Genomic DNA, 24,444 nt, shown 5'->3' on the forward strand with positions numbered 1-24,444 from the left:
GGCAAAGCAGCTTCATGTGCCCTTTCTTTCATTCTGTACGACTTAATTTGATGTATTCATCTAAAACAAGAAGATAATTAGTTTGTGGACTGGAGCTTTGAGAATATAAAGACATCTCTAGATGTGAGGATGCAGCAACTTGGGTGGTCACAGAGAGACAGATACTTGTTTACAAGGCAAGACAGACAGTGCCAGGATTAAAGTAGATTCTCAAACTTTTTTGTTTTCTTCTTCACTTTTTATTTGTTTATTTTGCTTTCGGCTTTGTTTAGTTGCTGTCTCATCAATCTGGTATATTCCTCATGTATATCTTCTCATATGTTCCCATTTGATTCTTTGGCAAGATTATGTTTGTCAATGGCTCAAGCCACTTGTAGCTGTCTGCACCTTTTTTTGATAAATATTTTTTCTCATCATTTAGTCAACGGAACGATAAGAAAAGAAGTGTGAAGAAATCGTAGAGGAGAGAAGACAGATTATGATAAAATCTGATGTAAAGACAGACAAAGAATGGAAAATTGAATTGTACCACTCTTTTGCATTTAGGGAATTTTTCCATCACAGATTTGATGCTAAATTCTTGTTAGTTCATGCTCCATTGTTATTATGCTCTAAAAATTGTAAGGGGGAAAAAACGACTCACAGTTTTTGCCAACATGAATAAAATTGCATCTGGGGGAAGAACCCATCTATTTTCCTGCTCTCAGCCACTTAAATAAGAAATTATTTATTGTAATTGAACAACAATTATAAATTACAAACCGAAGAATTGTTCTGTTCTGTTCATCCCAGCTCGTTAATTTTGACTTCGTATTCTTCTCTTGTCGATAAAACCTTTACGCGAACCGTGCCTCGTTGCCACTCGGAATTGCCCACCAAGATAAGCCTACTTGCATTGATTCGCTCGGCGTGTTTAAAAACCCTATCAAACAGGCAAAAAAGAGAGGGGAAATCAAGAGGAAAGTAAGGAGCAAGAAGTGTTTTCTAAACTGATCGACGAGGTGGGTTTTCTGTTGAACTGACAAAAGATGATCTGGAAGGAATTTGCTATACCAATCCCATGTTAACCTGCCGGATCGGGTCAGGTTTATAGAACACTGGTAGTAGATAGCTGGATAGCCTTGCTAACTTCTGAAACAAAGAATTACGGACTAACTAAATTGAACTAGAGTTCAAGAGGTACCATTTGAGGCGTCTATCCTCTACAAGATCAACGCTGCGGCCTTTTCTTCGAAGGGAGGAGGCAACCATCGAGGCCTGATCTTCGAGTTCCACATCTAATGGAAAGACTATGTCATCCACTTGGCGTGCCGGATCAGGTAGAAGCCCTTTTTCCTTCAGCAACTGTGATCAAACAGCAGAAACCAAAGAATAAGAAGTGGATAACCAAGAAGAAGCTAGTTTGAGGAAATTTTGACCAGTAACAATTTTTTCATAACAAATAAAGACTCTTGCTTGAAGTTTCTACATTTTCATTCTGGATGACTCGACTCGATAACAATAACAGATATGTTAGAATCTACTTACTTCAACTACAACAGCATCCCCAAATCCAAAACCACAAGCAGGAATATCCTCACTACCGAATGTGGATAGCAACCGATCGTATCTTCCACCGCCACAAATTGCTCGGAGCTTACCTTCTCGGTCAAATGCCTGATAAGATAAAAATCTAAACATATGAGGCAAGAACCAGGGCCTTCAAATTATTCTGTGGCATGTCATATAACATGTGACCAAAAACATGCAATTGAATTACTTTTTAGGTATATCAAAACTAAGAAAAGGTCAAAAATAATCACCAAAACAAAAAATATGTATGATAAAATTTTCCACTCAACAGTTTATCTAGGTGTCTCGTTCCCCTTTCCTGGCATCTGTAATTTTTTCCTTCTATCTGGTGATTTGCCATCATATAAATGTAACCAATATTGCCATTAAGGCATCTCTAAACATAAACCATTCATCTATGTGGCATTGGCCTTTCCCTAATCAACAGATTAGTTGAAAACCGAAGATGAGTTAGAATATTGGTTTAAATAAGCAGCTTACTTCTAGTGAAACCTGAAATGAATTTTAGTTCTTGTAAAGATTTTATTCGGTCACCTTAGGTGCCAAAATTTAGTTAGTATTATAGATGGTCGAATCCACAACCCAAGTTGATACCAAGTACAAAGTCATTCTACTACTATGAGAGGAAATCATGTCAATCAATTGGAATGGCAAGAATTACAAAAAAAATTGGCAATACATAAATAGAAAGAAACGAGTTGTTATCTTAACATTACCTCATTCATACTTAAATTTGAGCTGAAAACCCCAAAATCAAATACATCTAATTAAAGAAACCAAGGTCTGCAGGTTACAGCAAAACTAATCAACTAGTCTCAGCCCAGACTAGGCTTTCAATCATAGTGTATTGCAAGATGTTACTTAACCAAAGCAGATGTTCAAGGTGTAGCTGAGATCATTTCTTATATAAATAATTAAACTTTTTTGTCATATTACTGTAACATTCTTCAGACAAAGTAGACCAAAGCTGCTAAAAAATAAACAATAAGATAGCTATCAATATGCATAAATCATATTTTGACCAAACCATGGGCAATCTGATGTTAGACCTAAATTAGATGGCCATCTATCGGTATGTACCAATTCCAATGATTTTGGAAAACGGACCAGTTACTAACAAGAAAGAATAGTTTATTAGATGTCTGACCTCAAAGACTATTCCTGTGTAATAGGCAAGTCCACGGACTACAGATGCATCGAAACTAATCCACTGAGAATAGCCATAATGCTCAGCAAGTGAAAACAGTTTTTTCAAATCAGCAACAGCTTCACCATCAGATCCCAGAATCTCTACAATTAAACAATAAGAAAAATCATAAGAGATGGTCACTCCATTAGTTCATGCAACATGATATATGTTGGACCAGCATAAAACAACAGAAGTAGTAAACTTGAAAATTCTATAAAACAAACCTTCAAGTGTCTCCAATGATTTAAGGGAGAGTACTTCAACTATTCCTTTGACAGCTTCTGGTGTCACCCCAGCCAACATCAATTCCTTCTCAACCTCTTCTTTGGTAATTTTTCCCAACTGCACTATATGTGACAATGCTGAGCGTTATAAGAACAAATGATAAAATATATTGCAGTTGAAAACTAAGTTTAAAAGGCATTTAAGAACTCAACAAAGAATACATAACCAAAAAACACTTCAAGGAGATGAGTTTTGAATGTAATAAAATTAATATCAAAATATTGCTTGGCTGTGTGAAGAAACATATTTTCAAATAATTCCATGAGAGAGACATATAATAGCATACTGATGGAATTTAAATTAAGCTAGGCTAATTGGTGTACAAATCTCCTAGGACGTGCATCTGCGTTCTCAGTTTTATTAGAAAATTTGCACAAGATGGAAAACATAAGCAGCAAGAACCCTTTGCATCAAATCATGTGCACTCAATGAGTAGCATTCCCTTAAAATACTCTACTATTGTGCTTCATGTTTTTTTGAGGCAAATGCCATGAGTTTGTGGATGTCCACTGAAACCTATACAAATTAATATATAGCTACAATAAATAAATTAAAGCAGGTTAAGCACTTCTTCACAGCGAGCTGTGGAGCCAAAACCTTGGAGTGTGATGTGTGCCACAAGATACAATATTCCAATTCCTGAAAAGCTTAATATACTGTACTGAAAGGAATTTATACATACATCATGGAGACGATCAAAATCATATAGCTGATTGTAGACAACAATACTTCAAACAATTCAGCAATATAAGCAACCAAAGAATCTGAATGTATCAATGGTTAAATGATGCACATGGAAAAATTAGTTAGAAAATAGTAGCACCGTAGTAATTTGCACAATGGTAAGGGTCAAAGCAGTGTATTAAGGGTTGATGTATGTTGAATCAAATTAGTGTGTATAGAAAAACAAGTAGTTTTAAAAATCTTTTCAATTCCTCCCCTCCCCCTTTTCCCATTGATTCTCCTGGTAGTTCCTGTAAAACAATCCTTGTCTGGTTGATGAAACAGAGAATTGAGAATGTCAATACTTGCACAGTTTTAAATTATTATCTGAGCTGTGTCAGTTAATACACCTGTTTGTCATCTACTAAGAAACATACTTTGAAAGTTAACATTTTTTACATCTCATTTGCAAAGCTTCCATATGTCAAGATGAGATATATTTATATTTTTAGGGAATAATCAGGCAGTTGCCTGAAACATTCGAGGACCTGAGTAATTTTCTTACTGGTTCTGCTAGAAAATGAAAAATCTATCTTTTATTCCTTACCAACCTTTCTTGCATAACCTGAACGAAAACAATGTCTAACTAGAATCCTTAATCGACAGAAAAATCTTTGAAGCTGATGGAATTTTACATCTCATGGATGATAAACTTGCACAAAAAAGGCACTCTGAGGTAAATAATGTGCAGTCCAGAAACAAAAATGTTCACCCCAACATTAAATAGCAAAATAAAAATACTCATATCAGGAGGCAAACTAACTTTGTCGACAATCACACAAACTTCTGCAAACAAATTTTCTGGTATAGAATACATTTGCAGCACTGCCTGAAGGACCTGCAAGGTAAATAATCAATTTGTAACTTATTTGCAAACCATTGTACTGGACTAGTTTGCACTATAATATGTGTTCAAAAAAATATTTAAAAAATAATGAAAACAAAACTGCACAGACTGAGTTCTAGCTATGAGAGATACTAGACCAATCAAAATTGGCTAGGGAAATAGACCTATCAACATAGTTATAGCAACCTCTCATGAAATGCCAAAGGCCACTAGCCAGATTGTATAGTCTGTATAAGCTTGTAAGTTAAATATACAAATAGTAGGAACTAGAAGGTGATGAAACTTTATATTACAACTCACAACCTACATAGGCTTATAAGTAACTGAGGAGCCTAAATCTGCCTTCGGATGCAAAATCATCTTATAAAAACAGAAAAATGATTGTAGAAATATATACTAGGGGATTTTCACATGCTTTTCTTGCATCCAAGCTCACAAATATGGTGACAGACTTTTGATATCTTAGTCAAAATTGATACTTTCTTTAGTTTGCACCACTTAGTAACCCAGTTACTATAATTGTGCATGTTATTGGACTCAAATAACTGAGCATTTGTAATCTAAGAGTATATCAGCACTAATATTATCTGAGAAATGGCAATAGGTGCAACACCGTTAGCCACTACATTAAAAAATTTAAACTGCACCTACATTGAAATTTTAAGATGGTTACTTGTTCTCAAATAGATTTGATACAAAAAGGTCCTAATATTCTTTTTAAAAGAATGGCAGTATTTGTAACACTATTAGCCACTACATTAGAAAGATTAAAAGTCCACCTGCAATCAAATTTTAAGATGGCTATTTAAAGAGAACCTTGTCATGAAAATCGATATCAATCCTACTTGCCTTTTCTGTGACATACAAGATTAAAGATTGTCAATCATTTAAGATGTAATCTTACACTTCTTCCTTTGTTTACTTGAATCACTTCTACAAGCAAATATATGTAATGTGAAAAACTATTCTTGAGAGAATTGCAATTTTAGTAATCCTTCAGTAAAACCCTGATTTCACTCTGCAATGCACATGCTCGCATTATGTCCATGTCGATAAATATAAATGTGCCAAAATTTACGATCTCCCTTACCACTTTTGATACAATAAATAAGTCAAAGTTTTGCTTCTTCAATGATACAGAATCTAGGTAAGTCAAATGATAGCAAGAAGATGAAGGATTTGTTTGAAAATACCTTTCGGCTAGAGACTCTGATTCCCACATCAGACGATGTTATTCCAAGCCGTTCAAATAACAGAACAATAGCATGAATAAGTTCAGCCTCTGCCTATCACAAAGCAAGACAAGTTCATGATAATAAAAGTGATACAGAAGAAATCTTACAGTGACCACCCAGCAAAAGCTGAAACAAAATGCACGCTTTCTAATTCAAATTTTTTGTCCAATTCAAATAACTAGTGTTTGGCATCCTATTTGGGGCAGAAATTTAAGAAATTTTCAAAATCTACAATCAAAAGATTGCATGAAGATTTTGCTGTTCAGCAAAAGAAAATACTGTTAGGTCTTCCTTGACGCATGAAAATTTTCTAATTTTAATTTTCAGAAAAGGCCATTGAAATTAAAAAGAAAAGCGAAATAAATATTTATTGCACCATTAATCCCTAATAAATTCAAAGGCCTCAAAAAAATGCTACATATTTGTTTTCTCTTACATCTAGAAAAAATATAAATAAATGATTATCAGAACCAATGTAGGACCAAATAACAAAAAGCACATTGATGTAACTGAACCCTGAGATAGTATGTCATTGTATTATCCTAAAACATGCAAAATTAACTAAAAACAGTTGTCTAACTTGATAACATTAGCTTTGAAATTGTGCAAAACCTGCACATCATTGGGCAAGTAAATCATCACCACTCTTAACATTGATCAACTGCCAATCAGCACTGCAACCACCTCATCAACCACAGACATACTCACACAACCACACCATCGACCACAATAGGGCTTGATATGCTCTATGCTCCACTGCCCGTACCGTATGCCCATGGCCTTCCTACCCCAGCTGTCACTATACTGTCAGTCACAGGATTGCCCTCTGAATCACTTCCTTGTTGCCTCTCACAAGCATTAAACGCATCTCCAGCCACAAGTAGGATTAATCTGTCAAGTGCTTCATTGCTCTTGTTGGGCACACTCACCACAACAACCTATCATCTGAGCTCCCAACTAGGACGGATCAAAATCAGGAGAATGTATTTTACTATAGCTAAGCTCCCCATCATCTGAGCTTCATTCTCAGATAATATACCTTATTTTACTATAGCTTTCCTTTAAGGAAAAAAAAGTTGATAGAGGCCTTTTCTCCTTTTGAATCCTATACAATCTCTAGATCTGCACCAAGAGTGTTTGCAAATACAAACTACAAGATAATTGGAATTGGTACAAGGTTCATTCATGTTAAGACAGATACCTGAGTTTTGATAGATGATTGGATTTAACATATTTCTAGATTGATTAATTGAAAAAAAACTTTTTTAACTGGTAAAATACCCCCTGTTGAACGAGCACAATTTGTCAAAATCAAACTTTTAGGAACTGCCAAAAAGTTTTGGAACAGCTTCCAAGCCAATTATAACATGATAGTGGAAGAACTAATGATGATATAACTAGATATGAAACGAGAAATGACTGCACATATATTTCATCATACTTGATCAATTGTATAATAAATTCATAAACCTAGAACAACCACACTTAAGTCAGATAGGATATTAATTCGAATTTATAGTCTACATAGGTGTTGTGATGTTAAGGAAAAGCCTTAGTGGAGCATAACTTTAACACAAAGAAATGTTATAGTCGCACTTAGTGATTGTTCCCTTGAGAATAAAATTCATTACTTAAACCACAAGACTTGACCTTAGAAAAATGGCTTAATCTTAGAGGGATCATCTTAATGAATTGAATTAATCTTAGATGTCATATCCTTGGAAGAGACTCCTATTCACATAATCCTTTTATAGAGCAATCCATATGCCACTAATCATGGCTAGATTCATAAAATATAACTATTTATATTATTTGGAGAAACCAAGATAGGAAACTGAACAAAAATAAAAAATCAGAAACAAGAATGCATGGCATCCATTTCTTTGATAATTAACACGTCAACTGAAACTGTAATTTGTATGTACCTGTTCATAGTTATTCATGACTCTAAAGGTTGACAGCCTTGAGAGTTCGCTTTGTAACTATGCATTGCCTATGGTGAGATTTCTGGTAAGCTGATACAAGGGACACATATTGATCGTTGGAATGAAATTGTATTGGGCAATGATTATTATAAAGAATATGTTGATTCAACCTGTAGACTCAAAGGCAACCATACATCACATGTCTATTGATTCATTAGCACAGGCAATTCCAGAATAACTCCTTTAAAAGCATTTACATTCCTCGCGCCATCTTTTATTGTGAGAGAACAATTGATTTTAATGCTTATTTCTTTACCTCACCAATTTATTTAACCATTAATTTATTTCTCAAAAAAGAAGAATCAGGGAAGCCATCATCTTTATCGTTCATATTACCATGATTTCACACAATAAATTAAAGAAAAGTAGTGCATCATGTGCAATCAATGCACATATCTATAAATAATGTAATATGAAATTGGGCATACCCGCACTCTGGTTACACCAAAGATATCCATATTCCATTGATAATGCTCTCGACGTCTTCCCCTTGTCATTCGTTCATATCTCCAACATTGCCCGATCGTAAACCATTTTAATGGAAGAGAGACAGACTTTCTGAACAAAAAGACTCGTGAGGCATTAGGTCTGGTGAAAGATACTGCAAGTACTATAAACTACTAAAGCTGTGGATGATTGCAAAAACTTCATAAGCAAAGCAAAGTTCAAGAGGAGGGCATGCATGTGCAATGGGAAATTTGGATGTCTTCAAATGTCTTATGTAAAACATTACCCTTGCTTGATTACTAGCCGTGCAAGTGAGGGGGTGAGTTCAGGCCTCAAAACAACACGGCGGCCTCCTTTGTCCTCAAAATTATACAGCTGAAAATTGAAAAAGTTACGAGTCAAAATCATTCCATGTGAATATTTCAATAATATTTAACATGTAATAGAAAGTAATGCAAATCATGAACATATTCTGGGTTTTCTTTGATCCTGAAGAGTATTATATTTAAAATTAAAAATTAAATAATAATAATAATAATCTAAAACAACATATCACATTGGGCAAAAAAGGGAAGTAATATCAACTTTGTTGAATTAAACTAAGATTAGATTCTCTACCTTATGAGCATTGTATGCACACATAATAATTATTCCATCAGACATTACATATTTTGAGCTTGCACTTGAAAAAGTGGAAGATCTATTATCACAAAAAATTTTTAGCTTGCCAACACATATTGCATGAGCAAGCATATTTTATCAAAATGTATAACATAGTAAGTAATGAAATAAACAGCATCCTTTCTCACAAAATTATAACCTCATTCTCATTAAGTAAATCAAACAATACAAACCAAAAGAGGACCAAACAATACAAACCAAATGAGGACATATGCCCTGACTACCTGCTTGTTTGTTTGAGGTCTCCACAAGGATTTTTCAGGACAATGACCATATTTTAACACTTATATATCTATCTTTAATGTGTTCTCCTTTAGAAAGATGATTGTACATTTTGACCTTTCACTAAATCATTGTGTATGAGGATTTAACTTCAAATGTATTCGGCAATAAGAATCCATTGAGGCAAACACTAATCAGCCTTTATTTCAGTTCAAAATCAATTAATAGAATAGGTCCTTCAATTGGAGCTTAATTGTTACGACACAAGTATATCCACCACAATTAAGCGGAGCCTTCCTGTAGGAAGGATGAGGGAATATAAATTGATCTGTACTCTAAACTGAACTAAATAAAATAATTGGACACCAATTATCCTTGGCTTACTTAGCATGCCTTATAATTAATACTTCAATAGCCATGATATTGGATGTTTTGCCAATACAGCTAACCCAATATGAAGTTCGCATATAGTGTTTAAATTGATACACTAACATACCCTGCATATGCAGCTTAGTATCTAATCGTGAACAACTTTACCCATGAGTAACAAGCACCTAGAAGTACCACATATAATAAAAAGGGTCTAGTATGACACGGCAAAATACCATAAAGGACTTGAAATTAAACAATACTGTAACATCCTAGCAAACAAATCATGTAAGAAATCCACACCTACTCAGGGAAATATTGGAAACGAGAACTGCAACAGGGATAACACCTAAGTCGTGCATAATCATTAAACAACATCACAATTGGTAGATGTCAAAGTATAATTTAGCAAATCAATAATCATAAGGCTCCTAGAGATATGCCTTGCTTACAGTTATGAAGGAATAAGATTCATGTAATCAATCCCAAATAGTTGAAACCAACACGGGTTAGATGATAACAAATGACTATGTAATGTTCCTGTATGAAGTCTGGTGTTTTTGGAGGGAGGGATCAGGTAAATTTGTAAAGGATATAATTCAGCAAGACCAGATAATTAAATGCTATCTATTCTTCCTTTTCTCTGACCATTTTAGTTCTATAACCTACAGCAAAAGGTACAAAGTGAAGGGAAGAGGACAAAAGTTACAGTCTTTCTTGTTCATTCATCGAGATATAACCCTAAAAATTTAAAAATCACATCTTTAACTCCAAAAGAACGACCTCGCAACTCAAACTAATTATTACGTACTTGTTGGGTTATCTCTTCCCCAGCCTTCCTGATGAAAAGCGCCTCAGACTCAAGGACCGGGAAGTCAACCTCTTCAAAAGATAGAATCCGGGACACCTGATACAGGAACGCCATTAAGAACCGGTTCAAACACCTAGAGAACACAAACCGAAGTGATCAAAGTTACCTACCGGGACTTTACCTCTCTAAAGTGCTGGAAGAGCCAGTTGCGCAACCTCATGTCCTCCGGAGGGAAATCCCTCGTCCCTCTTGGCGGGTTCACATCGATGAGCTGCTGCTGCTGCTGCGCGATTTCCTCGGTCTCGTCTGAAAGAACACTGGTGAGACGAATAGAGCAAGAAACGTGAATGTGCGAACAAGGGACGGTTGATAAGAGTTCACCTCGGGACGCCGTCGAGGCGGATGAGGAGGAGGAGGAAGAGGACCGGGCGGAGACGGGGAAGGAGAAAGGCCGGAGAAAGGGAGGGGAGAAAGGTGTGCGGGAGAGGTGGAGGCCGGGGCGTAGGAGAAGGCGGTGGTAATGGAGGACGGGGAAGGCCGCCATGGCGAGACGGCGAATTCTTCACCTTCTCTGCGAGATGGATGGACAGGGATGCCTCCTTCCCGACAACCCTTTCCAATTATAAATGCCAATGGGCCCAATCGTTATCCAAATCTTGGGCCGATATCGGGCCTGTTTTGATGGGCCCAACGTGATAATTTCATTGCAGCAATTATACAAATTTCCATAAATTGTCCAATTTAATCTAGTCATAACTTTCCCCAAAAAAAAAAAAAACAGTATGGCATATTTTATGAAATAATAAATCGAATATGAATTTTCTTTTTCTTAAAATTTTTGTTGCCTTTTTTCCTCTTGCTACCCTACCCTAATTCCCTTCGCCTTTAACTTACCATACAATTATTAAGGTAAAAAAAATTATTTTTAGTTACTTAAATTTTAACTATTTCCAAATTTTAAATAAATTCAAAATATAAATCATTGATTAAGGATTTGATTTGTCGGCTTAAATTAAGTTGGCAACACAATTTTTCTTTGGCTTGAATCATTGTAATATGAGAATTTGGGATGTTCCATCTCCCACGCTTCCTCCTTTAAAGACAACTTGGCTTTCTTCGAAGAAGTTACACGGGGCTAAGTGGGAAACTGTTGCAAGGAGCCCATGGACAGGGGATTCAAAGATGGGTGCAACTGAGTCGGCCCTGATTGTGAAATTTTGCACGACTATAACTATTGACTCGAATGCACTTTGGCCAAGAGTGTTGAAAGGGAACTATGACCAAACTGATCCTACAGTAATTTTCCACAAACCATTACAATAAATCGAAAAATACAAATAGCATGTCACTCCACGGTTAGCATTCCAAGATGGTCTTCTCATTAGATTTTTCTTGGGCGTTAACCACCATTGGGAGAGTTCGTTACTGCCCAGTTCTACAAACGGATTCTAAGTCTGTCCACCTAAACAGGAGAACATGTTTCGACTCTAGTACAGTTCATCTAATCTCTCATTCGCACCCATTGTAAATAGGGGATTAAGGTAGTCGATTTCCAATCCTAAGCGTGTGATTTGACAATTCACTTGGACCCCGGCCGACCGGACGGATGATCATTTCAAGTCTTAAGATTTATAACCTAACTGGTTGAAATTGTTCAGTGGTAGAATTTGAATTGCTATTCAATCCTAGCACCAACTAAAGTCTGAGCACATATAGAACATGACCTATCAAATTTAGTGCAATTCAAGATGCCGGTTCTCACAAAAGTCTAGGCAGGAAACTAAAGCCATTATCTTTACTAGAAGATTGGAGAAAACTGAGACATTTGTAGTAACAACTCAATGCAATGCATGGAAAATATTGCAGTCCTTTAGCCTACTACCAGGTCCATGAACATGCGCTGTTGGGGGAGGATTAGAAACATATACATGCAAAATTTTGGAGAATAATCTAAAGTTCGTGAAGTACTTGGAGGAAGTATCGGTACCTGCTCTGACTTCAGTATTCGCCCTTCGAGCGTGGCAAAAGTTGAACCAGTTGATTCAAGCTCATAATCAACCATGTTCACTGAAAACTTTAAAATTCTCGGTGCGAACCAAAGAGGAAGCAAGAACAAAAATTTAGTCAGCATGTTGTTTCCTGGAACGGCGAAGGTTGATGTACCAAGTGGCTAGACGGCGGAGGCTCAATCCAACCATAATCTTCCAGATGGCCAGCATTATATAGGTAAGACTTGACCAGAAAAGCATCCACAGTAATCTCCAAGAGAGTGGTTCGTAAGGGAGAAGTTTTGCATATACTGGGGTTAGTACTCTGATAACCTAAACAAAGATAAATATTTTACTGAGCTGAATCATGATGGTCATTAGTTGCCACATGAAAACTACTGCTTATAACCTACCACGCAGGCTGGTGCAAGAGGTATGAAAGTAAGATCCTTTCTCTGCTCATCAGATTTCTCGTTCAGAGTCTGTCGAAGGAAATTACAAGTTACAATCTAGAAAAGGTAGGTACCTTCCATCAAATGCAGGAGTAAAGTAAAACCTAAGCCCAAGGTATGAAACTACAAAATATTGAACCCCCAAAAGTGAACAAAAAGATCATTGCACGGTAGAATGAGAAAATAAAAAACAATCATGTGGCCATTAAACCTTAATATAGTCCTTAATTTTTCTAGTCAATTGATAGACGATGCACTTGTTCTATGACATTTCGATGCCTGTATCCCAGCTCTTATACTGTGATATTGCAACTTCAGACCAAGATCAGAGACCAATGTATTTGTCAACTTTTGATTTATTATTCTCAAATCAACTTTGCAACCATCATTTATTGTCAAAAATATCTGTCAGGTCATCATCAGCATATGCTTTCCTGTGGTTACATATTTGTCTACCAAACAACAGAACTTTCGCAAACTAGTCTCAGTGCCAGATAAAAAAAACCCCTTGTTATACCATGCGCAACAAAAATTCTTTGGAGATTTGTAAAGTAAATCAATTAAAAAATCAGCAGCAAGCCAACATATCAAACATGGACAGATGGAAATTGTTATCATGCATGTATCTTCTGTCCTGTTGTGTTTGCTCATGCATTATGGTTGTAGCATTATATTGTGTCTATAGCCTGTGTTCATTTTTGACTACTACTTTGTTTGGCTTCATGTTTTATGAAATCTCGTGTAAAATAATTAACACATTCATGTATTTGTTTTGCCTCCCAGTACTATATCATCCACCCAACCTTTCCATGAGAAAACCAAAAATCAAAGGACTGAAAAACCACGTTAAGCTAAACAAAAATCAAAATGTTATATAAAAGATTTTGAGCCAAAATCTACCTGCTTACAAAGATCTTCCAAAAACTCTGAGTATGCAATGGGCTTTATCTCATTGAATTTTGCCAGGAAAGAATGCTTGATTGCATCAACAAACACTTCGCACATGAAGACCAACAGAACATTCTAGATCATAATGAACAAGCATTAGAAGATTGCAGAAGGAATTAGGGATTCACATCATGAACTCCTCTTTATAAGGAATCATGTTTGTCAATGGAAGAAGCAACTTACACTGAAAAAGCTTTCAAACCAGGATCCCTCAGCCTCCAAAATGTTCTGAGCCAACACAAACAGCACAAAAGCTGTGATGTGAAATCTCTCCACTATGTCTGTTCACCAATGTTTGAAGCCCAACAAGGTAACGGAAATTAGTGCAACTTCCCTTGCTGCTTATCCACAATTTAGCAGAAGATGGAAAAATAAAATTGACCCAGGTTTCACTATGAAAACAAAAGTCATAACAAAAGTAAAGGACTTTTTTATATTGCACTTGCACCAACATGTGTAAGTTTATGATACAATCAAGCAAAAAGAGGTGCATAATGCAAGCAAAAAGAGTATGGAATGGTTGATTGGTACTTTAACCAACTGCTGATTACAAACAATGGAAATGAAGCACAGAAAAAATGTGTATTAATAGTATTATCTGGTAGGTATTAAAAAGTGGAAAGAAATTGAGTCAACAAAAAAGATTGAGCTAGTCTAAAGGATATCGAATTTACTGCATCCTAAAGAAAACTATCAACCATACATTAGACAAGAACACTGAAAATGGACTACAGACTTCAGGGAAACACAACTCTTAGCAAATTTGTGAAGGCATTCTTATTGCCAAGAAAGCTATAAATGTTGGCCTACAAATAGGTGAAGATTAATCAATCATGAGATAAAAATTAAATTCAAATGTATTTCCTGTTATGATTTTCCATCTTTTGACTCAAGATGATCATCAGTACTGTATTATCAACAAGGCCAATCCTTTTCTGTGTTTGCTTAAAAATCATATTTTATCCAGAAGAGGATCTTCATGGGGAAAAAAAAGTTCAAATGCAGTAAGGTTGTAGCATTTTACTGCTTCACTTCACAATCTCTAACTTTCATCAAGTATTGACTCTTTTGATTTCGGACAATGATAAATAGATTGATATTAACATATAGAAAAGTCAATGGCCAACAATTCCTTTTAAACATAGGAAGCAAAAAATACAAAATTCTACATGAGTGCATCACTTTTTACTTAATAGTTTGTAAATACTTAATTTACAATTTACATGTGAGCTTTCATTTTTGTAATTTGGAATGCAGTACAAGATTGCTCAGTTATTTGGTTAGAAGGTAGAACTAGAATTCTTGAAAGAAGAGAAGTTACTTAGAGTAAGATCATAGTTCCAGCTGGAAGATAAATTATATAGCATAACAGAGAATCAATAATGTGCTAATGACATGATGTCTTATCCTCATGAGCTGGGATGAACTTCAGGCCAAGCTAATATAAGTCAGTTTGTCTTCAGGTAACATTGACCTAGTGTTGATACCAGATCATATGAGAAGTGTATGCTAAAATTTTTACAATAGCCATATTAAATGTTTTGGGAACAATATAACGCCTGCAGATTCTGATATCTGTTCAACGACAAGACTTATAACAAAAAATATATAAGGGGCAGACACGAAGCTCCCGCCATGCGGGGTCCGGGGAAAGGATCCATTGTACGCAGCCTTATCTTGCCTTTGGCAAGAAGGATTTGAACCCGTGATAGGTCACATGGCAGCAACCTTACCGTTGCGCCAAATTATAACAAAAAATATATGCATACCATAATTCTACTGATGGTCTCAGATTATGCTGGATGAATTTTTAATGAAGATCCTACTTTGTGTAACATTGGTTTCCTCTACCTACTCTTACATACTAGCATAATTTCTTTCATTTTGGATAAAATCAGAGATGTGTATCAGCACTCTCATGTAACAATCATTACCTCCCTATAAAATAGAGGAACAAGATCAAAATAATTTGTCAAAGAGCAAGCATGAACATCTAAAAGCGAATAAAACTGAATTCTGCAGTCCTCAGCAAATCAAGACACTCTAGGAAGTATGAAAAAAATGCTTACCATAGTATACCAAACTATGAATATTTTGTTTGCTGACTCGTTTGAATACATTACTTTTGATCTCGGCAAAATTATTTGACACCAGTAGAGCCAGGACAGCATTATTGTGAGCAATAATGCAAGTTGATAATGTAATAGCCTGAGCTAACAGTACAAAAGAATGAACAAGTATGGATAGTTAAGAAACAACAAAAAAAGCGCATCTTAGGACAAATTAGAAAGAGACAAAACAAAGCCACTAGAGATGAAAGGATATCAAAAGCAATGACAGCAATTGCTTCATCAAAAATGAATCTAATCAGTGCAAATATCATATCATCATCAGAGCAGGTTGAAAGTCCTTCTGCAGAGTCAAAGAGAACTTGCAAAACATCTTCACCAAATGATTGACAAAGTTTGTCAAATATCTGGAACAAATTTCAGAAGATAGCATCATTATTCAAAGAACAAACTAACATATTCCTCAGCTGCAGCTGCTCACCTCTAATACATTGTAAACGACATACAGTTTAATTGTTCCTTGTCCTCGTATGAAGTGATATATTAGGCTAATATCTGTTTCACAAAAAAGAAAACAGGTTGTTTCACAGTAAACATGAGAAAATTGTTGTGAAAATGTAGAATAGTTGGATGTGGAAAGGCAAGCATGTACCTGCTAATTGTAGAGAATAAACTCCTAAAACTAACACAAAAAAACATCCAAAATCTGACAATTCAGCAGCACTAAGCCTCCAAAACTGCCTGCCAGAAAGAATTTGTGTCAACAAGTACAGTTCTACCAAGCTGTTCAGCATTCATAAATGACAAAAACTATTTCCCAAATCATTCAACGTCCTCTAGGTTGGTTTATGTTGACAGCCCAAGCACCCAAAATATTTACCTCCTGGCTAGACAATTCATAAGTGAAAATGAAAGAGCCAATTGTCATTGACAAATATAGGATACCTATGCAACAATCAACTAAATCTAGAAGTTTTCATAAAAGAGTTCAACATTGGATGCAAGGTTTAAAATCTCGAATTATGCCGGAGTTTCAGTCTGACTGGAACGACACTATTTTGATATCATACTGACATTCTAATGGATGGTGTTGATGGCGAATCAGAGGTGGAAAGAAGAAGAGATGAAAAAGGACTTAAATTCAAATTTTGTTTTTCACTTGGAATGGTACAATTTTAACATTATCTTGTATGGAGACAAACTAAAATAAATAACAATATCTCAATTCATCTTGACCTACCAAGAGGTATCTAGAGTTGGCATGAAACAATACACACAGATATGATTGACACAAAGACATATGAGACATCGTCTGTGTTGAATGGTATTAAGTTTCGGTAATTTATTAGAATTATATTTCGACTATTTTGACCGGCATGGTACGACATTTTAAACCATGGTTATATGTATTAGCAAAGTAAAAGAACAAGAGCCATAGCCATGCATTTCCATTGTCTTGTTAGCATTTCCCAAGATAACATGTGTAATTGTGTTCAAACAGCTAAACAGGAATGTAATCACAACTTGGAATTCACAAAAAAAAGTTGATCCTAAAGCTAGAGGGAAGTTATTCAAAAGACTAAGACTCACCTGGTCTTTAGTACCCTCCACAGTGCCATAGCAATTCTTGCAGGCATTATTGTCAGCAACGACAAAAATGACTCCAGACAGACAAAGAAGCCTGCAATAATAAGCTGCATATGTGATCAACATCAGACGCATTACACCAAATATGCAGATAGTGTAGCCAATATTAATATTTTAAGATGCTTGTGCCGATTGCCAAAAGCTAATTCTTAACTTGTTAAATTTCATCATGGGAAATAAAGAGCATCTGCAAGATATGCAGATGATTAACCAGCCTGTATGGACATATATCCTTGACTAATTAAAATGTTTGTTTCCATCAATCTTAAGCTACTTTTCAAAAAGATACAACTAGCACACAAACCTAAATGTTCTTTCTCACCCACATGATAACAGGTAAATAATAATTGTTAATCAAAATTAATAGTAAAACCTGAAATCCTTTTGAAGCAAAAAAAAAAAAAGTAAAATATGTTCATTGTGTTAACCAGAGGAAAACTAGCCTAGTCCATGTCATCTTAGGTTTGATTGTGAGCTAAAACTTTAAATACAAATCCTGCTCAAGTGAAGCCAGTTTTTTCTGGCAACTGCATAGATCTTGGAGACTAATAATTATAACAGAGCTGTTTTAGATACAAGCATAACTTCAAAAATCATGTTCATCTTCATAGGCTTGGATTTTGGATTTACCCTTTCGCATCTCCATGGCACATGAAACATAGTATTATAAACCCCCTGTCTTTTCTTCTCATTGCCAGCAGAGATTGTTCCTCTAAGGGAACTACCACGATAAATCTCTCCTATGAAGTACTTACAAGGTGATTTGTTGACGAAGGAGGCTTCTGCCAAGATCAATGTGAACAAGAGAACATATTATATTGAGACATAAATTTGATAAAATATGCAAAATGATGAGAAATTCTGGTTTCAAGCTATAAAATACTACTAAAAGATCATAATGGCATTTGAACAGTCTTACAAAATTTAGTCTAGCAAGTTCATTGAATTAATATTTCAAATATAGAAACTATCATATATGGCAACATTCAGCACACACAGTTCATAACTCTTACATGATTTGAGAAATGGGGTTGTAGATAATATATGGGGCTTCATTTCTAACTTAGCTTTTACCTTCCAGATTCACATCAATTACCTTTTGATGAACCGTAAACACAATAAATTTTCATAATCCAACCCCAAATGTACATTTCAAGAGGTTCAACCTCATTCCTGACTCGTGAAAACTGCTCTTAAATCCTCCATATCACCTCCTCTGGTTTTACGTTTTACCATGTCAGTTATATATACCATTGTGTTTCACCCAACCCCAAGCCTCCAAACAATATATTGACTAATATTTGGTAAGTACATCTGTATTTTTCAAACCAAAACACATGACTTTGTAGCAATTAAGTACTTTTTTAAATCCAGAAGGAAGTGTTAGGCCCATCCTCCACGGTCATGCATGCAAACTTGGTTATCCAGAAAAGTCATCCAAAAAACTTAACACCTCATAACCAGTCATGTTGTCCACCATCCAGTCAATCTGGGAGGAGAAGAAAAAATCTTTAGAGGATGCCTTATTCAAATCTATGAAGTTCATATATATATACACCACTTTCTTATAGGTTTCTTCATTGTAACTACGTTGGTCAACCATACCAAAAATTTTATTTCCCAGATGAAATTCACACAGCAACCTCCCGGTCATTCATGGCCTCCCTTATTTCTTTGGAAAGAGCCTTCTATTGGATAAGTTGCATATTAGTCCAAAGGTGCAATTGGTGCTCAACAATTTCAATTGGGATCTCAAGCATGTCTTCCACAGACAGCAAAAAATGTCCTTATGCACTTCTCAATTCACTTTACCCAGCTAGACACCTAACTTCAACTACCTTTCGGCACCTTCACTAAATTCATGCATGCTCCTTGGATAGTTCAACAAGCTTGGCTCTAAGGCTGAACTCAGATTGATCCACCTCAGCTACAAACTTTCTAGTAGATTAGTCTAATTTTTCATCTTGAGACCTTTCTTCTACCTTTTCAATTTGATGTACTGATCTGGCTCGTATCTAAAGAATGTAACAACTTTTCAGCTCTACTAGTTCAAATCTACTGCTCCAATTCCATTCATGGTTAAGAACTTCAAAACCAGATGATAAATTGATACAAGTTTTAATTTACTCAATGTTAGTCTTCCTAGAATCACATTTTAAGTAGAGGGTAAGTCTACTATCAAAAACTTTCCATGACCAACCCGAATATTTGGTTCCTCCCCACAGTTACATCCAGAATTGTTATCCCAAAGATCCTTATTCTATTTCTAGTCAAGTTTCTTAAAATCATACTCTAGGCCTCCATGTCCCTCTGTGTGTAATCCTTCATTAGGAATGGGTTGAAATACAACAATTCAACCAAACTATCAGTATACAGTAAAACTCTTCTCCAGTAGGAAATTCAGTCTAAATTCGAACTACAGAACATCCTGATGATTATCTACAACATCATTTAACAAAAAATACTACATCAAAATTGTATTCAAGCTCACATATTTTGCAAAAATGAAGGCATCCTTTGGACATAAGACTTAGACTCATTACTGCTCTCTCCTCAAAATCCAGGTCCAACAATAATGAAGTAAATATGCTTCTGCACTAGTTCCCAAGTTTCCTCTATTTCCATTTATAATCCTTGTTCCTTGTACCTAGCAACTTATATAAGTGTCCTTGACTTATTAATAATTCAATCTGAATCTTTTGATGAATGCAATCATATGCATCATGTTTGTGATACAGATGATATTGGCAATACTACTTCAACCTATTTTCTTATGTAATGCAGATCGAATAAGTTGAGGTTCAGACAACACAAATTATGATCTTTGATTTCCTTGAATACTTATACAGTGGGGAATTTAAAGGTCTCCTTGAGCCTCATCACTGATTGAAATTTGTTAAATTCCCTCAGACTCATTTTCTTCCTTCAGACTCCTTGGCCCCTCGACCATACGAGGTTCAACTATACCACCTTATCTTACATGACATCATCTGAAGTAGCATACTTGCTTGTTATCTCCTGTATTTTAGTGTAATCCTTCAAAGGTTTCTTGTATAGGTGTGAGAGTTAGGATGACCCCAAGACAAATTTAAAGGAGATCATTTGGACAGTTGGATTTTAATTGTCCAATTGCCTAGCCACCTAAATGAATCTCTTCAAATTTTTCAAAGGGCTCATTGCTACCCATTTCAATATCATTATCAACATTACGGACTATTCTACTATTATAAACAAAATAGACTTCAAAACTCCATACAATACTTCAGTAAACTTGACAATCTTCCCCAATGGCAATCAAGCAAACGACCATGTGCCTCTCCTGGCATTTTTGTTGGAAAAACTTGGCACATTAGCTATCTGATATCCCATGCAAAGACATTAAAAAATTAAAATCATGAACACATTTTGATGGGTCAATACTCCCGCCATATGTAATATGTACCCAAGTACAAGACCTGGAAGCCCTTCAGGATACTTTAGCAGTGAATTCATCACTTCTGAAAATTTCATCTCTACCACCACTGAATCAGGCGGGATCTCTAAACTTGTGGTTGAACAATTCATTCACTTGCAAGAGAGATTCCTCAAATTATAGATTAACCTCTTCTCTTCACTTTCTCTTGTATCTATGCCTAGTCCCCTACATGCAGTGCTAAATCTGTTATTGTCAGTTGTCAAAGCCATGACAAATAAAGAAATTTGCTAGCTTTCGAGTCCAGCTTGGACCTTGATTTGGGAAGCTCGCTTGAGAATATTAGGTTAATAAGAGTTCAGCAGGCTTGCATAGTAAATCATATTTAGCTCAGCCAAATTACTAGGGGCTCAGTCAAAGTAAGTTGGGTTCAGTCAAACTGTAAGCAGATCATCTGAGGTGAATGGATTTGGGATTGACTTGGGCAATTGGTGTAAAGGTGAAGCTACATTATGCGGTGTGGTGTCATGTTGGAGCAATTTGGAGTGGCAGTTCAAAGAGGTGATTACTTAAGAAATTAGGCTTAAGTGGATGGTATTGCATTTTGTTCATATTTATCAAATTATAAATCACTTCCCCCCATTAGATGGGTATTGTCCTTAGACTTCAGTGGATGGTATTGCATTTTGTTCTTACTTTTTGGCAACCTTGGAATAAAAGCTCATTGGGAGTGAGTGATAATTATAGATTTCACATAAAACCTAGAGAAGAATATTCACATAGTGGACATGTTCATATAAGAACAATAAGAATATTTCATTTTCACCATTGGTTCTCAACCAAGCACAAGCCTTGCCATGGAAAGCAGGAATATGCATAGATAATAGATAACAGTTTATATTGATCTTCTCTTTACTTTATGATGTTCTTCCTTTTACTGTGTATCAGAACTTTGAAACAAGGAAACTGGCATTGTGCTGTGTAATTTTGTTATCATGCAACGAAAACTGCAAGATCCCTTCAGCCTTTGCTATCAAGAAAACCGTACCAGACATATTTTTATTGTTCTTTAAAGTTTTTACCTTCTAAAATAGATGGATCTTTTGCTATCACCTGGTTCCAATCCAGCGACTCTTCTTTGTCCAATTTCTTGTTCGCCTCATCAGATTCGAGCTTCCACAACCTATCTGTGCTCTCCCTCGTCGTCGCTTCCTCCACCCCAGGATCCTCAGCCGCGCTTCCTTTCACATTCCTCTGCCTCAACTCCGGCAAAGCGACGAAACTCACCTGCGAGCTCTCAAGCGCCGTCTCCTCTACCGCGCAAACCGTTTCCACAACGGACCTTTTCACCAAAATACTGAGCGCGGTTTCATCCTGTAGGTGTCCGTTCCCGACCACCGACGGAATCTCCTCTCTCAATTCCGTTGCAGGGGTCAAATCCCCCAACGCAGCTCTCGTCGACGCAACCTTATTCTTCTTAGTGGCCTTGTGCCTCCGCTTCCGACTGGGCAACCGATCGCCGTCATTTTCGAGGATAGTGCCGTCATGGGATCCTGTTGGAGGCTTGCTTTCATCGCCGGAGGTATCTACGGCGAGAAGGTCGAAGGACAGTTTGCTGCTGCCGAATCTATCAGGCATGACAAAGAATCGATCGGATGGAGACAAGAAAAGGAGTGGCGGAGGCAAGAAACCCTAGAGGCTTCGACGAGACGGAGATCGGGGTGGCGAGGCGATCACGGAATCCGGGGGAGGTGAGAAGAGAGCCGCAGGAGGGGCGCACGCCGGAGAAGTAACGCCAGAGATCTGGCGGCAGTCGAATCGGGTCCTTATCGGGTCTGAGCTAAACCACACTCCATCCAACAGTCCACCACTATCCAGGCTTGCATCCGACCCGAACTCTAATTTACGTTTCTTCATTTTTTTAAAAAAAAAAAAGGGATTGGGTCCAAAATTAATTTAGAGATATTCTTTGTTAAATTAAAAGGTAATTTGTATAAGTAGATTAAGAGGGTCAAATTAGGAGAGAAAATAATATGATTAAGGGAATTTGGAAAATTCCTGTGATGAATTTCATTTTTTTACTATAATGAATTAATATTTTTTGTAGTCTCCTTCAATAAAAAATAAAATCTGTCGTACGATTAATCCCACACAATCGATTCCATGATTATCTATGAAGAGATAAATGAAGTTGTAATTAATCACGACGAAGGAGGGCATTGTCTCTGTTTTATCAAAATTCGATCTTTATCCATTTCAACAACTTTGTTCCGTCATAATTCACTCAATTCAGGAGCAATATTTGTAGTCTCCACAAGTTGGCTTAGTTGATAGCTACATGGGAGTTTACCATATGAAATTTTATAGGGTCAATTTCTAACAACGAAATGCTTGCATTAGGTCAAGGTCATTTTTTTCAATGGAATGAAAAATTTGAGACGTTGACGATTAGATGAGAATATTGTTGCGCTTCTATTTTATAAAAGGTGGAATCCATCATCTTAGTGGTCTCACACGATCGGTCTCATGACCATCTATGAGAAGGTAAATCGAGAAACTACAGTTGACTATGATGGAGGAGGGTATAATCTCAGCTTTCGAGATTGATTGTTGCGCTTCTAGATTTGCCTAATGAGCCAATTAGAGAAGAGCCGTCTACTTTAGAATTAATTGAATCACTAAGTAAGAATTTGAACATCTAGATTATCTAAAAGAAATTTTGATTCATCAAAAGATTTTTTTAATAAAATAAAAAGGACACTTTCTCTTTTTTTTAATCTAAAATATTCGTCTCTCATCGTTATTATAGTAATTAAAAGTAACTACAACGAGTTAAAATAAATTAATTTAACATGATTAAAATTATTATATATAAAATAATAATTTTATATTAAATTTTTTATCAACTTAATTAAAATCATTTAAATTTAATTAAAATTAATTTTTAAAGGTTTATTATATTATTGTAGCAATCAAATAGTGACTTTTATAATGGTAATAGTCAATTAGTAGCTATTACAATAATTTTATAATATTTTTAATATTATTAAAATAATTTTAATCAACTTTTTTTAAAAAATAATCAACTATATTTTTTAATTTAAAATATTAAATGCTAATGTAGTGCTAGTTGCTACGCGCCCTAGCATAAGCATATATTTGATAATAATAAAAAAAAAATAATGAGCATCTTGCGTCATCGGCTTCACCCTCAAGAAACCGACCCTTGCCACTTGGAATTTTAGATTAGCTCTCTAGACAATTATTTTTTTTAAAAAAAATTGTTTTCTTAACAATTCAGATAATAAGACCAATTCTATTCCATAGTTTCTGCGTCACCTTGCGTCATCGGCTTCTCCCTCAAGGAACCGACCCTTATGTGCTGCCACTTGGAATTTTAGATTAGCTCTCCAGAACGAAAGATGCTTGCTCCTCAAACAACCACATTTTCTTCGCAGAATTTTTTAATTAATAATTCTTTTTTTTCTTCTAATTTTTATTCTTTAGATTTCGCCTATTTGTTTCCTTCTAACTTATTTATTAAAATTTAGCAAATCCCAAA

The 24,444-nt window shown here is 35.7% G+C and overlaps 2 protein-coding genes across 2 annotated transcripts; both read right to left on the minus strand.

The window, feature by feature from the left end:
* Window positions 1–599: 599 nt before the first annotated feature.
* LOC141838183 (histidine--tRNA ligase, chloroplastic/mitochondrial) lies at window positions 600–10,938 on the minus strand. Its single transcript, XM_074725592.1, has 12 exons — window positions 10,748–10,938; window positions 10,548–10,672; window positions 10,367–10,462; window positions 8,570–8,658; window positions 8,265–8,394; window positions 5,810–5,902; window positions 4,533–4,607; window positions 2,986–3,103; window positions 2,720–2,862; window positions 1,528–1,656; window positions 1,184–1,344; window positions 600–922 (listed from the first exon to the last, which is right to left on the minus strand). The coding sequence occupies exons 1-12, from the start codon at window positions 10,908–10,910 to the stop codon at window positions 784–786; spliced, it is 1,461 nt and encodes a 486-aa protein (XP_074581693.1). The 5' UTR covers window positions 10,911–10,938; the 3' UTR covers window positions 600–783.
* A 1,197-nt stretch (window positions 10,939–12,135) lies between these two features.
* LOC141840452 (protein POLLEN DEFECTIVE IN GUIDANCE 1) lies at window positions 12,136–22,651 on the minus strand. The gene is made up of 11 exons (XM_074728441.1): window positions 21,965–22,651; window positions 18,101–18,252; window positions 17,414–17,517; window positions 16,476–16,564; window positions 16,305–16,378; window positions 16,080–16,230; window positions 15,824–15,991; window positions 13,938–14,035; window positions 13,707–13,829; window positions 12,768–12,836; window positions 12,136–12,687 (listed from the first exon to the last, which is right to left on the minus strand). Exons 1-11 carry the CDS (start codon window positions 22,518–22,520, stop codon window positions 12,487–12,489), a joined length of 1,785 nt encoding a protein of 594 aa, XP_074584542.1. The 5' UTR covers window positions 22,521–22,651; the 3' UTR covers window positions 12,136–12,486.
* Between the last annotated feature and the right edge of the window lie 1,793 nt (window positions 22,652–24,444).

Source organism: Curcuma longa, chromosome 11 (assembly GCF_044706935.1).
Source record: "Curcuma longa cultivar G26 ecotype Majalengka, Jawa Barat chromosome 11, ITB_CL_G26_1.1, whole genome shotgun sequence".
Lineage (NCBI taxonomy): Eukaryota > Viridiplantae > Streptophyta > Magnoliopsida > Zingiberales > Zingiberaceae > Curcuma > Curcuma longa.

What these genes read in the sequence shown, in the direction of transcription:
- LOC141840452 (XM_074728441.1), bottom strand. Translation starts at nt 22,520, where the DNA reads ATGCCTGATAGATTCGGCAGCAGCAAACTGTCCTTCGACCTTCTCGCC. An exon ending in TCATAGTTTGGTATACTATG is followed by an intron (nt 14,036 to 15,823) that starts GTAAGCATTTTT and finishes ATTGGTGAACAG; the next exon opens with ACATAGTGGAGAGATTTCAC. An exon ending in CTCTTGCACCAGCCTGCGTG is followed by an intron (nt 12,688 to 12,767) that starts GTAGGTTATAAG and finishes ATCTTTGTTTAG; the next exon opens with GTTATCAGAGTACTAACCCC.
- LOC141838183 (XM_074725592.1), bottom strand. Translation starts at nt 10,910, where the DNA reads ATGGCGGCCTTCCCCGTCCTCCATTACCACCGCCTTCTCCTACGCCCC. An exon ending in CGCCTCGACGGCGTCCCGAG is followed by an intron (nt 10,673 to 10,747) that starts GTGAACTCTTAT and finishes GTGTTCTTTCAG; the next exon opens with ACGAGACCGAGGAAATCGCG. An exon ending in GAGGATAGACGCCTCAAATG is followed by an intron (nt 923 to 1,183) that starts GTACCTCTTGAA and finishes CCTGTTTGATAG; the next exon opens with GGTTTTTAAACACGCCGAGC.